General features: G+C 42.9%; 1 protein-coding gene across 4 annotated transcripts in view; it reads left to right on the top strand.

Annotated features, from left to right (window-relative positions):
- The window catches only part of LOC115585114 (plexin-B1-like), a 73806-nt gene that overhangs the window by 31674 nt on the left and 26857 nt on the right, over positions 1 to 15275 (top strand). For all 4 annotated transcript variants that reach the window (XM_030423237.1, XM_030423233.1, XM_030423235.1 and 1 more), the window contains exons 2-11: positions 4457 to 4533; positions 5490 to 6357; positions 7133 to 7375; positions 8966 to 9148; positions 11285 to 11413; positions 13431 to 13531; positions 13656 to 13788; positions 13937 to 14093; positions 14279 to 14387; positions 14792 to 14900. In XM_030423237.1, the coding sequence (XP_030279097.1) occupies positions 5500 to 6357; positions 7133 to 7375; positions 8966 to 9148; positions 11285 to 11413; positions 13431 to 13531; positions 13656 to 13788; positions 13937 to 14093; positions 14279 to 14387; positions 14792 to 14900 (2022 nt within the window). In that variant the 5' untranslated portion in view covers positions 4457 to 4533; positions 5490 to 5499. The remainder of the gene's footprint in view (positions 1 to 4456; positions 4534 to 5489; positions 6358 to 7132; positions 7376 to 8965; positions 9149 to 11284; positions 11414 to 13430; positions 13532 to 13655; positions 13789 to 13936; positions 14094 to 14278; positions 14388 to 14791; positions 14901 to 15275) is intronic.

Genomic DNA, 15275 nt, shown 5'->3' with positions numbered 1-15275 from the left:
TCTACTGTACTCTCTGGATGGGATCCGCAGATGCTACTGTTGCAAAGCCTGGGGCCCGGGGCGAGACGCCAGGCGACCCAGCAGAACATAACAATGCAAGGCAGCGCTCCGTGGCTCCGGGCCCAGTGTCCCCCACTGTCCCTGCGCCGCTGACCCCACATATTTTATGGGGTCTTAGGCGTTCAGTGGGCTGTCACGGCTCATTAGGAGCTTTAAAAATGAACTTGCACAGCAGACTCACTCAGTGATTAATAAACATGGACAGAGAGAGAAAGCGAGTCAGATAGGAATGGTAAGGGCAAAAGTTCACTGATGAGACCACATTCTGGGAGGTTTATAGACGTCTATAAATACACTTGTTGGCACGAACGACGCACACAAACCACTTTACTACTGCTGTTGATTGGGATGGGTGTGTCATCCTCCTGTCAGCAGCTGAAAGAATACCAATATTATGGTTTTAGATAGAGATTCAATTAAACTCCTGTTCCAGAGGCTTTTTCACTCAAGCAGGATCTCATATCTGTTCCTATACGTCTTCACTCGCATGTGAATATTCTCTCCGTAGAAGCTTTGGGACCCCGCCTTCCTTCCTCCTCCCCAATTGAGTTGACACTCTAAAGGTCTACCAGGGGTTATTTATAGGTTGGTGGACCGTGCCCCACGGCCAAACATGCTGCATACCAGACACAACTGATGAACTCTGGAGATTGTTAGTGAGGAGCATGAGAGAAACCGCCCCCCCCTGCTCCTGTGAAGGGTGGTGGTCGTGGTATTTGTATCACTAGCGAACACTTTGAAAGTGAAACATCTCCTCTTCTCTCACTGTGAATGTCAACGGGTCGCCGCAGAGGCCAGCTGCAGTGTATAAAGATCTAGCTCTCGCATCCGAATGGAATGGATTTGTGCTTTTATGAGCTTTAAAAGCTTGTTGATTCATGCTACTTAAATGATGTTGAAGAGTGGTCATTCAGTTGATGAATTCAGAGAAAATGTTTCATAGCCTTAATAGGTCTCAGATGTCAGAATAAATATCTAAAAATAGACTTCCCCTCTTGTCTTTTACACCCACCACAGCTGTATTTCCTCCGCCTGTGTTCTTCCCCTCCATCTCCACTCAGTCCCACACCACAGTCATCCAGTCTGATCTCACGGTAGCTCGTAGGAAGCCATCATTGCTGGTTGGTAAGAGGAAGTTCCCATGGCGATGGGGTCGCCATAGGCTATAAATATGTTGACTGCGTCATGATGGCCGGTCAAAGAGCAGGTGAGGACGCCTGCTCAGAGGAGCAGTGAGAATTTGTCTGAAATTGTTCCCAGGCTCTCTGTTACAGAGGCGGAACATCAAGTTTAAAAAGTAAATAGCACAGTACTTGATGCAGTATTTGTTTGTAGTGTGTAGAAAAAAATCCTCAATGAAGGACAGTGTGCTTTACTGTTGTAGTCAGTGCCCCAGTGGTCCCAGTGTGTGTCAGGAAAGAAATTATTTTAATTTACAAAAATGTGCTCAATTTAAAAAAAAAAAGAAAAGAAAACAAGTCTCTTAAAACGGAAATGTTGAATGCAAAAGAAATAAAACATGGTCTTCCTCATTGTAATACCCTCGGGGGCTTTCCCATTACAGCAGGCCTCATTCAGTCAGAGAGTCAGGCGTTGCTGCAAAAAACAGCACACCTCCCATTCATTTGAGTGCGGGAAGTGTGTTTAGGGTGCAGCGGTGCAGACCGCTGAGGGTGCCGAAGAAGGGGAAAAAAAAGCAGCTGGCTGTGACAAAAAACTTGAAACAGAATCAACTTGGGAGAAATGCAACCCACCATCACGTCGCGGTGGCCAATCACGTAAGCTGATGACCAGACCAGAAGACATGAATGCACAAAAACACAATGGAGTGTGACGTGATGTCTCACACGTAGACTGTCAGTTTGGCCTCGTGCACCAGTTCAAAACAAACTGGTTCCATCCTGAAAATAAAGACGTGCAATCACTTTGGAACTGGCAAGTTAAATAGAAAGTGGCGGGAATGACGTATTCTTGGAGGCTAACCCAGAAGTCTGCATCACCCTGGTTCCCTGGTCAAAAAGCCTCTTTGATTTTTAAACTGGATTTTGGATTATTGCAGAAAATAAGCTCTGTGGTAAATTCAAGTTTATGATACTTGCATGTTTTGTGCATCACGATAATCTTCACTGATGAACATCATTTTAGGATTTTTGAAGCGTAAATGACATCACCAGAAGTAAAGAGCTAATGTTATGCTATAAACTGACTACATTGCCACCACATGACTTCAACGTCACCATCACTACGTCTTGTTGTACTATAATATACACACTTAAATATAAATTGATCAATCCTACAAGTTGTAGTTAGAGTTAGCTTAATTTGCAACTAAAGCGGGCCTGAAAAAACGCAGTGTGTAGATGAGTCTAATGTTGGTGACAGCTTCCGTAGTATCATTTCACCACTTGTTGGTAAATGCCTTTGAATTCACACATGTGGTATTAACTGACATATTTTATGTCGTAGAACAAAAAAATCTCTTAAGCTTGTGTTAACCTAAGACCTAGAAACCCATAAAAAACCACTGGATTCAGGATGAGGGACTGGAGCTGCAAAATGGTAAATCATTTCTTAGTTTTAGCACTCATTACATCAGCACTCAGAATCTCACTAATTCTGCCACATTCTCACATCGTTACTTTACACAGTTGGGTAATGGAATAACACCTCTGCGGATAATTAGACTACGCCTGATTCTGTCTAAACGTCACTTGGACTGGTTTGACCAGTAGCTGCTGGTGGCTAATGCTAGCCAACATTGGATATTGTTGTTATATATTTGACATTATTTTGTCAGTTTTCTGACTTTCTGACTCTTCTATGCTTGTGCATTATTCTACTTTTTAGCCTCATTATCCTGCAATTGTATTATGTGGGCTCCTATAGCCTGGCGAATGTCACTTTTGTCGACTTTGTCTATGACAGATAAGACTTAATAGTCTATAAGCGTACTAGCTGCTCTGTGACCTGTACAGCAGTGCTTTGAGCTACATGCTAACAGGCTCACAATGACAATACAGACATTGTGATTGTGAGCACGTTAACATACAAAATAGGCTACTGCTGACACTGATGTCATTATTTTCCAGGTATTTGGTTGTATTCAGAAAATTAAAATTTAAAGTTGATGATGCCTCTAAATGAAAATTTAATGAATCACAAAAGGACCAACGTATAACAATTCATCCTAATGTGAACATGAATGTCTGTTCATGGCAATCCAGAGAATAGTGAGTGAGATTTATTGTGGACCAGAGCGGTGGACAGACCCAATCAACAGATCTGAGGACGTTACCGACAGTAAAGATCCACACCGCTAACACGGCTCGAGAGAAATTGTATCTGAGAGCTTTAGCAGATTTGACTCAATAAAACATGAGGCACACTGAATGAGTTTGTTTTATATATATATTTCATAAAGACAATTCCTCCTGTCTCAGAGGACGGTGTGGATTTTAAGCCCTGTTTAACAGACTGTAATGGCCACTCATCATGACATATATACACACACACACACACACACACACACACACACATCCGACCGAAATCCTCTGACAGTGGGCGTGGGGGTTATTACTTATTATACTTCTTATTCTGCTCATGAATAAGTAAAGAGACTCTCCCTCTTACCAGACACATACGAAGACACATGCACCTGCTCCTGTACAAACACACATGCGCACACGCACACACACACACACACACACACACACAGCACCCCAGTCCACCCCCCCCCCCCCTTGTCTTTGTCCTGATTGCAGCCCCAGGGGGTGGACAGTGAGGTGAGATGGCACTGCATGTCTAATGTCTTAGAAATCTATTCACACCGCAAAGAAATGGTGCACAATGCAGCATTTTATAGAGACGTGGCTTTCCCTGCATATTTTCTCTCTCTGCCATTATGAGCGTTGAAGCATAAGTAATATTTCCCAGAGCCCACTTTGAATTTGAATAAACATCTGTGTATCTAATTCTGACACATCTTCAGTTTAAAGCTGGTCAGATGTGCTATGATGTACAGGAGTTTATTTATTTATTTCTACATGACCTTTCTCAGCGAGGTCAGTGAAAGGTCTGAGCAACCTGTTTAATAATTAAAGGGGTTTTTATCTCTAATGCGAAGGCTCTCAGTGTCCACAAACCACTCTCCTCGGAGGTGTTGAGTGATGGCTGTGGAAATGGCAAATGACGGTTGTTGTTTTGTTGTTTGTAAGATATACTGTGTGGCAAAGATATAAACACTGTGTGATAAATCATATGCTTGATGTGACAATTTGACGATCAAGATGAGACTGAACATTGTGTCTGACTATGTGTCTGCGTGTCATGTATCCATCCCTGTCTTTGTTTCTCTGCTTGGTACATGGATAATGAATGCTCTGTGTTGTTTTCACAGACAGAGAGGAAAGGAATGGGATGTGATACCAGGTGATAAGGCGGAGGAAGTCTTCATCTTAACAAAGAACATAGATGGTAAGATGTGTGTATGTGTTTTAAGGATAAAGCTGGCAGTCTTTATTGTTGTTTGCTCCTTATGCTGACTCAAAAACGTATAATCAGTCTAAAATCTCCACATGGATTAGAAACAAATGACTTCCTAAAACAGCCGGGCGGTGTCATTTTTAACGGATGTTACTAAAAAATAAAAGGTAAGAAAAAAAAGAAATAGTGCACTTATTAGGAATGGACAAGAAAGTACATCACTTCTGCTATGTATGTAGCATTGACAGAAAATAAATACATTGCTTGGGTTAAAACTGCATTGATTAGTCCATTTATCGATTAGCAGATGAAAAGAAAATTAATTGCCAACTATTATGGTAATAAATTAATCATGACATTTTTTAGCTAGAATGTCAAACATTTCCTGGCCCCATTTTCTCAAATGTAAGGATTTGAATTGTTTGTTGGACAAATATACGTATTTTAAAGATGTTCTTGGCCTTTGGCTTCTTGGAAATTGAGATGATCATTTCTCATCGATTTTGATTCATCGTGAAAATGATCTGCAGAGTAATCAATAATGAAAATAACTGCTCGCTGTAGCACTAGTGTGCATGGTAATAAAGGAATGTACCAGCACGTGCAACAGTTCAGCCAAGAGGAACAAGTTATATCAGGCTTTGGCTACAGAGTCATTACACGTTAGTAGGGTCAATTTATTGTTGCTTTGTTGACTATAATTAAAATAGTTATACTTTTATATTTTTCATAGTTAGGTGTGTCTGCCTTGAATAGTAAAAGCTTGCAACAAAAAGAGATTCTCAGCTTACATTTCAACAGGTTCTCACTACATCTTAACATTTAACTGAGCCTTTACCTAAGCTCTCTAAAGCTGTTAAACGTACGCTCTACTCAACTACATAGAAGCCGCTTTTAGCCAGTCTCATGCCAGTGTGGGCCTCTAACCCTCCTATTTCTTCCCTCAGAATATCTGCCATGCTACATGGGAAGGCTCTGAACTCCACCCTGCTCTTACTCCTCATTATATTTGCCACTGCCTTTGGTCGCTCCTACCCTCGCTTTTCCCGCAATGACACTGAATTCCAGCACCTGGTGCTCCACCCTGAACCCTCTGTGGGGACGGTTTATGTGGGGGCGAGGGACCACCTCTTCCAGCTAGATGGATCAGATGGACTTCGGCTGGAGCAAGAGGAGACGACGGGTCCCGTGAGCGACAGCAAAGACTGCCTTCCCCCAGTAACTGAGCTTAACTGTCCCCATTCCAGGAGAACCAATAATCACAATAAATTACTGCTGGTGGACCCAAAGGCATTGGAGTTGATCACCTGCGGCAGCATCCACCAGGGCACCTGCCAGAAACGCAGTCTGACATCAATCAAGAAGGTTCTCTTCTCCACTGAGAGGCCCGTGGATACGCAGTATGTTGCAGCCAATGATCCATCAGTGTCAACTGTGGGGCTGGTGGTTGGGCTTCGTGGTGGGGAAAGGACTGTGATGTATGTGGGTAGAGGCTATACTGCCAGCCACCCGCCCATCTCCACCCGCCACCTTTCATCAGAACCCATTTTTTCCTATGAGGAGACAGCTAAGCTGGCTGTGGCTGGGCGTCTATCGGAATACGACCATCATTTTGTGATGACCTTCACACGGCGCTCGTACGTGTATTTCTTGTTTTACCGCCGTGACATCAAGTCGGCTTCAAGGGAGTACCGGACGTATGCTGCCAGAGTGTGCCTAGATGATACCTCCTACTATTCCTATGTGGAAGTTCCTCTTGTTTGCCGATCCCATTCTTCTCACCACAGGACTTACAACCTGCTTCAGGCTGCCCAGGTATTTCCTATTTGTGTGTGTATATACACCAATCAGCCACAACATTAAAAGCACTAAGAGGTGAAGTGAATAACTGTCAATTGATCATTTCATTATTGTGCTGCTGGGAAACTTTGGGTCCTGGCATTCTTTTGAAAGCCACTTGTCCTGCACCACTCATCCAAGCACTCCCTGGTGGCAGAGTCCCCCAGCAGAACAACTCAGAACATGCTCTGCCACCCCAAAAAAACTGCTCAGGAGTGGCCCAAGAAACGTGATAAAGAGCATCAACCTTGTCTCCAAATGTTCCAGATCTAAATCCGATCAAGTCTCCTTGGGACATGCTGGAACAAGTCCAACCCAACGAGATCCCGCCTTGCAACCCCCAGGACCATAAGGATCTCAATCCATTCCTGATTAGTTTTGGTGTGACAGGGCATGTTGTCCTGTTGAGGAGACTGCTGCCATCGGGGCTCTTCATTGCCATGAGGGAGGGTACTTGGTCTGCAACAGTGTTTGGGTGGATGGTACGCGTCAACGACCCAAGGTTTCCCAGCAGGACATTTGATTGTAACAAGATGATCAATGTTATTCACTTCCACCTGCCAGTGTTTTTATTTTGGGGGCTTATCAATGTATGTTTCTCTAAATGTTAACAACATTTATAATCTTTGCCTTGAAGGTAGCAAAAATTCAAAATGTAGCTGAACATCTTCTTTCTTCTTGTTTTGATCAAAAGTTGAACTGCTTCTGACTTTAACTTTCCTGAGTTTTTCCCACTCCTTTGTTGCAACAGGTGGGACAGGGTGCGGGCAGGGAAGGTGAGGATCTGCTGGGAGTCTTCTCCACCCGCATCAGCTCCACAAACAGTAATCCCTTGGATGCCTCGGCTCTGTGTGTTTACCCACTGGATGAGCTCGACAGACACATCAACTCCACCCGTGACCTTTGCTACACCCAGGACGGTCAGGTGGAGGGAAGAGGAGAGGTGGCCTACATAGAGTATGAAGTTAAATCCAGCTGTGCCAACTTGCCCATGGTAAGATTGAAGAAATGTTTTTGTCTTTGAGCAGAAAATATTTAGGAGCTATGGGCTTTTAAAACAATGGTTTTATCTCTCAAATGATTGTTTCTTTTGGTCCCCTTAACAGAATTGCACGCTATAGTCTTTTCTGGTTCGTGTGCTTGTTGCAGCATGGATACCGGCCATATTATACACACAGGGCCATACATCATGGCAAATTATTTCCTTCTGTCTTTATGTACCTTAAGAGTATTGACTCACATGCTTTCATTGGTCTCTAAAAGACAATACAGAAAGTAGAGCACAGTAACAAGGTAAGACTGGATTGCTGAGATTAAGATGAGTACCTGGAAGAACTGAAGGCAGCCAAGCCTCGTAATGAGGCAGCCTTTGTTGAAAAGCCCAAAGCTCCCAGATGCCCCAGGAGTCGCTTTGCCCAGCTGCAGCCCTCGAGTGACCCCCTCTGCTGCCCTGCAGCCGCTCAGGTCTTGCCAGCGCTCAGAACCATTTAATGGGATCGTTAGGGATCAATAAACCAAACTAACTCAGAATCAGCTGTGCTGCTGCTTAATGGGCTCTGACAAGGAAGGATGGGTTGTCTTTTGAAGCCCACTGATAGAAGAGGAAAGAGAGAGAGAGAGAGAGAAAATGGGCGGGGGGCATGTAGATACATGGAAAAAGAAAGTCTAGCATAGAGGGTGACGGGTAGAAAAGGAGATGCTGAAAAAAATAGAGTGGGGACTGAGTGATGAGAAAGATGCAGTAGATCACAGTTCTCCTTACAACAATGATAATCCTATTTTTTTTTTTTTTTAAACTCTATGTGGACTTAAGAAAGATGGCCCATTCTACTTCCTCCTTCAGGGCCAATTATGTGGAGCCAGAGCTCAGAGACTTACTGAAAAAGCTGGATTTGGTGCGGTTGTTTTGCCCAACCAAAAGAGCGAATTGACTTTGTCTGCATTAGTCTACTTTAATCTATGCTGCAATCCTCTTACAATGAATTAAGAGGATTCAGATGCTCTGAGGCAATTGTAGGACAGAATGGAAGACTAATTGAAAAGATGTGAATACAAATTTGTAAGTCTAAAGCTTAGATATTTCATACTAAGATCAATAAAACTAAAATAATCTTTTTCATCCAGATTACTTGGCTTCAAGTTAGGCAGTAATTGACTGACATCTGTCACAAAGTGTCTAAAGTGAACAGATATTAGGGGAACTTGGAGTCCAAGTAATATGGAAGCCTAGAGAGGCAAGTAAAAAAAAAAATAAAGGTACTTTAAAATGATCCTGGCAAAATATTTCTCAATATTAAGTGATAAACACAGGAAATAACAAAAAAAAAAACAGATTTCTCATTTGCCTCTAAGGGATTCCGTATAGTCCAGTTTGGCATCTTGACCACTCAGTACAATACAATGGGTGCTTGCTTTTGGCCCATTGTCCACCACTAAGTTTGGGGTTTGGCAAATGTCTGGGCACCCCTGCTTGAGATAAATACAAAGAATCAATAAATACCTCGACATGACAGCAATAAAACGTTGTGTTTCATGTTAGGACAAACCACCTGACCAACCTATCTGTTGTGTTCATGTATCATAGAATACCCTCAAGGCGTATCCCTGTGGCTCTGACCACACCCCCAGCCCAATGGCCAGCCGGGCACCGCTGGAAGCTAAAGCAGTGTGGCACACCTCAGCTGCCCGACTCACTGCCGTGGCAGTCAGCGTCAGAGAGGGACACAGCATTGCCTTCCTCGGAGACTCCAAAGGGACTCTGCACAAGGTAGCTCATCCTATGTGACGTCATACTTCATTGTTTTGTGCCAGTTTCTCTGGGCCCTTCAGCCTGCCACAGCATGCACTAGGTGGAGGGCAAGGAGACGCCCTATACACTTTGCCAGCACATCACAGGCCATTGGGCAATTTCCTTTTAAGGCAGTTTCCTAATTTTCCATTGAAGACAATCACACAAGTAAGGCTTAACTTAATACTGTGATCCTAATGGACCTGCCCTTGTGGCAGTTTGCGCCTGTTCCTTCTAGGGTAATCTATGAATCACTTACCAGGAAAGCAAACACACCTTACACTACATGAAACATTCACAGCCAAGTTCAGGGATTTTTGATGCCAGTTCTCATATCCCTCTACATCACTATGCAGCTACAGCCTGGGAGATTCCAGTCATTCCGACATTAATAGTTTTCCAACATACACAGTCAGGCATACCACCGCGATCCCATGCCTAATGCGTTTGCTTTTTGTTCTGTGGACTGTGGTATGTGATTGTTGGAGACATGGAAGAATTTCTGAGCTAATGTTTGAAAGAAGTGATGCATTTTTTACATTTTTTTTGGAGGACTAGGGGAATGTATTTCCCAAATGAAATTGTTGTCCAAGTACTACTTTTTACAGTACTGTCCAAAAACAGCTATTCAACCTACAGTTACAGTACACGTAAGGATTCACATTAGAGGATTGCAGACATAACTCTGCTGTGAGGTATTCAATAAGTTGGCTATCGTCTAGTGTGTGTGTGTGTGTGTGTGTGTGTGTGTGTGTGTGTGTGTGTGTGTGTGTGTGTGTGTGTGTGTGTGTGAGAAAGAGAGCGAGTGAGACATGGAGTCAGACATAGTGCTTTTAGGTAGCAGATCAAAGCAGCGCTGCATGTAGCCATCTAAAGTAAGCTATTGTAACAGGATTATCGTATCACAGCAGGACAAATTCCACGGCATGCAGATACAGGACTGTGTGTGTGTGTGCTTATGTGTGTGTGTGTGTGTGTTAAAGGCCACAATTACTGTCACCATCTTGATTCCAGTGTGGTTGAAGCTGATCCTCGGAAGTCTCCTGTTGGAGTTTGAAATAGTTCATGTTGCATAAAATGCGTATGTCTTTTCTTGCAGATACATAATAACATTGATACCTCACTCATATCATTCACTTAAATATGAATTAAATATAAATGATCACATGTCTGTACGCCAATTATGAAGCTAAAGCCAGCAGATTGTTAGCTAAGCTTTGCACAAAGACTGAACGCCGGTCTCCTACCAGCATCATGCCTAGGCGAGCTGTTTCCCCCTGCTCTCAGTGTTTTGGCTAGGCTGACCTCACTAAATCCTGGCTTCAGCATTATATCTAGGGTACGGACATAACTGCGGTTGGGCCTATCGATTTTTTCTCATCTTAGTCTCCGCAAGAAAGAAAGCAAATAAGCGGATTAACCAACAATGTTCAACTTTACTTTTGAGGTTGAGGTGGGTCTTTTGGAAAAAATGTAAATCACTGCATTTATAAGTTGTCAGCGAACATCGGACCATTCGTCGACCCCGCTGACTCTCCCCCACACACGCAGCACATCTATTAGCTGTTCAGTACAGCATTGCATTCTCGTTTTGACATGCAAAACAAACGGACTGCATACATTTATTTCCAAGTCACGACACATTACAGAGTTACTTCTCATGCCATTAAATGCTGAGTGCATCCTCTTAATGGGACAACTGTCCACAGTGACGAAGTGAGAGTCTTGTGGAAAGAGGCACGAAAACCTCTGCTAATGTCATTAACATGAGGTAACATGAGAGTTTGAAGGCCTGGGAATCACTTAAGCCAGAGGTGTCTTCCTGCGCTTCATATTAGATTTGACTGTGCCGTAATCACATTTATGGCCACTTCTGCTTGCGATCCTGCACAAACGTGATTCGATTTGCGTTTGAGTTGTCAGTTAAAGGAGATATTTCTTGCGCATCGTTTTTCTTTTTTGGCTGCTCTTCACTTTAGTCTTACAGAGAGAGGATTGTACCACTTTTCTCTAAACATGTCTGTTTTATATTAATCCAATCGCGATGAGTATTTGTCATATATTTAACTCATATACCACTATCTGAAGTCCCTGTTTTCTGCTGTACTTCTTCAGGTATATCTGGGCAAGGACAGCCAGGTGGAGGTATATGCAAACATGACAATCCAGCCCAACTCACCCATTAACAGTGACCTTTTACTGGACCAGAGTGGAGCACACATCTACATCATGACCAAAAACACTGTAAGTATAAAGATACAATACGGCCATGCGACAGTTGCAGGTGGTAAATGTATCTGTTAAAAACACACAGAATGTAGTTCAGCAGATTGTGTTGCAGCCACGCTTTCGCAGAACTACTCGACAGATGTGTAAACAGCCGTAGCCTTCTTGGTGAGTCTGTCCATTCAAACTCTCACCCAGATGTCTCCATACACGAGACCGAACATGGCTTGTCATTCATGGCCGGACAATTTATCGTTTGTCAGAGTTTTTCAGGCTTTGATACTTCCTCAAGCTGTGTCTCGCGCGCAGATAAAGAGGATAAAAGAATAAGAGGCAAAGAGCATAAGAGAAAACAGAGAGGCCAGCTGGCTGCCGGGGTCAAAGGTCACCTAACCTACTGTGATGGGTACAACAGTCGGCAGGAGGTGTGAGGTCAGACACAACAATGGTATTGATCAGTGAAAATGGCCTCCATTGTGTTGGCACACTCCCTACAGAGTGTCTGTGTGAGTAGCCGTAGGTGCTGATGAATGGATATGGGAAGCCGCTAGTCTATTTATTGAAAGGCTTGTCTCACTTCTGGACCGCTGAACATCTTAATCCACATTAGGAGCTGTTCACTCAAGTTGTATGTATCATATTGAGAACCATATCACAAACAAGCACTGGAATTGTCATAAACCTACTGGTAGAGTATCATAAGTAGATTAAAGTATAATTTCCTTGATCACAGATTTTCGTTTTTTTTCTTTTTTACTTTGTGGGTAAAGGCAATGCATCACTGCTTTTCTGACCAAATAATGCTGACTGAGCCCGTATAAAGAAGCAACAGTTGACATGAAGTAGTAGGAAAACCAGTCATACTAATGAATTTAATGAAGGTTCTGTTCTAATTAAGAGCAGCCTTAATTCATTTGATTAGTAACAGCTGTATTTACCTGCTATTTCATGACAAAATGTCTGCAGAGAACAAGGTAGGCCTACTGTGTACTGTAGCACTCATTACTAAGAGGGGATAAAACAAACAACTTCGTAAATTTATGAGATGAATCCTCTGGTTAAAGACAGTGAAACACTTCACTGTCGAGATAACATTAAAGCTCAACATAGTGTCAACATATCTAGCTAGCTGATTGGGTGTGAGCTTGCTAGTAACGTTAATGCTAATTTCAAATAGGAAAGTTTACCTCCTAAGCTAACTTAGCTAATGATAACTTGATAACTTGCATGATGTCAGTGGAAGAGGAGGATGAAGCTAAAGTTAAGCAACATAAACAGGTAATATGATGGACCTTATCTCTGTCGCTAGAGACAAAAAAACAATAGTGTGAAGCTCTGACTAGCTAACTTGTTAACTTAATCTACCTAGACTAGGTAAGTTATCATGGCAAATGTTCACTAATGTTAAGGTTAGCTGGTCTCACCGTTAACTAGCATGACTAGAATGCTACAAGAGCATTAAGCTACAGTTAAGCTCACACACTCAAAGAGGCAAGAGCTAAAAGATGGAACATGCGCAGGTCATGTTATGGCCCTGACTCACTTGCTAAATCTCTAGCTCACTAAACTCTAGCTAGCTAGCTTATATACATAAGCATGGAAAATTGGGATATTTGCTCATGTTAATGTTAGCTAATCAACCTTGATCAAAAAGAATGGCTGCTAGACTGACACATGGTTAACCTTAAAACTCAAACGCCACTTGGTGGAAAGTAAAAATGAAAAGTAGAAATAAGCCATGTTAACATTAAATAATGTGCCTGTAGCCACCCTGGTGACCTACGTCAGTGACCATTATCAAAGCAAATGTCATAAATGGATGATTAAAAGGCTGTCGTCGTGCCATTTGTTATGTTTTTGCAAGCAATAAGAACAACAGGTAGGCTAAAAATCATTTCTAAGGCCTCATGCCATAATGAAGGTTGCCGTTTTACATTATTATTCAGAAAGGTTCAACTAAAAAACTCATATTTACCTAATTCACCCCAAAAAATCTGTCTTCGAGTACTGATTGTCAGTTCTTTGTCATTTTCAGGTAGAGAAGCGTCCAGTGGCAGAATGTGGAGACCACCTGGACTGTCAGTCCTGTTTGTCTGCCAAAGACCCCTACTGTGGCTGGTGTGTCCTGGAGGGACGGTGAGTCAGTGTAAAAACAGGAAAAAGGAATTAAGTGATGGTGGGGCTACTGTCAATTCTGTCTTTCTTCTATGTCCACCTCCTCTCTTTCTGTCACTCTACTTACTCCTCTGTGGTCTTTCAGGTGTGGCCAGCGCTGGGAGTGCCAGCGAGGGTCTGTGCCTGGTCAGTGGCTGTGGAGCTTTAACCAGACTCAGCAGTGCCTCAGCATCCAGCACCTCAGCCTCTATAACATCAGCCGTGGGGAGGAAACTGATGTAATTCAGGGGAAAGAGTGGGGAACAGATGGGAGTAATGCACAGTGATAATCTGCCGTGTTCCTGTAGTGTTCCTGAACACTTTCTGAGATATATCAGAGCTGGACCCACAGTCAAGCTTTTAACTTTTTTTTTCCCGCTCACTCAGATTACAGTGTCAGTGGAGGGTCTCCCCGGTCTAGGAAAAGGAGAGGCCTACTCTTGCCTCTTCCAGGACACAGAAACTCCTGCTTCATTCACCGACACCGGTGTGATATGCTCCACTCCTGATGCCAGCAGTCTGCCTCCCATTGGCCACGGAGATGGTGAGTGCTTTGTGCTTTCCATCAGCAATTGCACCCAACTGGCCCACAAGTTTATACAGTGTGAAAAATGGGAAAATAGTGCTTGAAGAATTTGGAATAAATGCTATAACACTTACAAGAATGACTCAGAAGTTGTTCAGATTGACCTACCATAGCAACTGTTTTTTTTTTTTATTCTAATGCAGAGTTTGTGATGGTGACCCTGTCACTGCGTTTCGTAAACGTGACGGTGGCTGAGACCGAGTTCACCTTTTACAACTGCAGCTTGGTTCAGCAGCTCTCTGGACGCAGGCCGTAAGTAAACACACACATCAACATCAAGGCTTATTCAGCTTGGACTGTTTGTCCATTGGATGCCTCGATGAGACTGTTCAGATCTTGTATGCAGCTAAAGCGGGCATGGCTGTTCTGACATTTTCATGACTGTTATATGTTGTTTCAGGAAAATTTTAGCTCGAGTCAACATAACTTATGTGAACGTTTAGCAAGTATGAGTACCAGATGTTTCAGAGCAGGATACCAGAAGGTGCAAGGGAAAGGAACGGCAAAGAATAGATAATACAGTGTTAAATTATCTGATACTGTAGATTTGTTGTAGGAGTTGTAGAAGGGGCTTTTTTTTTCTTTTCTTTTTATTGTCTCATTCATGGTGATTTGTTTTGTCTTTCTGCCCGTTCTCCTGCTGTGTGCTCCGCCAGATGCCAAGGGTGTGTTAGCAGCCGCTGGGGGTGTAACTGGTGCATCCACCAGCATGTCTGCACACACAAACACACCTGCAACCAAGGAGTCACCATCTACAACCAAAACGTGAGTCCACAGGAAGGCTTTCGGTTGTGTCGTTTAAATGGAAATAGATTTGAGGGGTATATACAGTTGCCACAGTTGTAATTCTCAGGTTTTGTTTTAACTTTTGTAGAGGCGTGCTATGAAAATCCGTCCTGAGCCATCTGATCGCAAGTGGAGTCTGTCAGTTTGCACATGGCATTAGAAAGCCAAGTGTCCAGTTGTCATCTGTCATTGTATCTCACTTCATATGCGTATAGTTGCATACATGAGTGGGACAAACAGACACTCTATTTTTACACAAAGACAGAACCTCATGTATAAAGTTTGCCAAATTTACAAGAAGGCCCAAATAATTACAAGTATTTGTCATGAACAAAATTGTGTGATTGTTTTTTT

This window comes from Sparus aurata, chromosome 7, assembly GCF_900880675.1.
Source record: "Sparus aurata chromosome 7, fSpaAur1.1, whole genome shotgun sequence".
Classification (NCBI taxonomy): Eukaryota; Metazoa; Chordata; class Actinopteri; order Spariformes; family Sparidae; genus Sparus; species Sparus aurata.
Note: the sequence above shows the minus strand (reverse complement) of the source record. Positions and strands in the feature narration are given on the sequence as shown.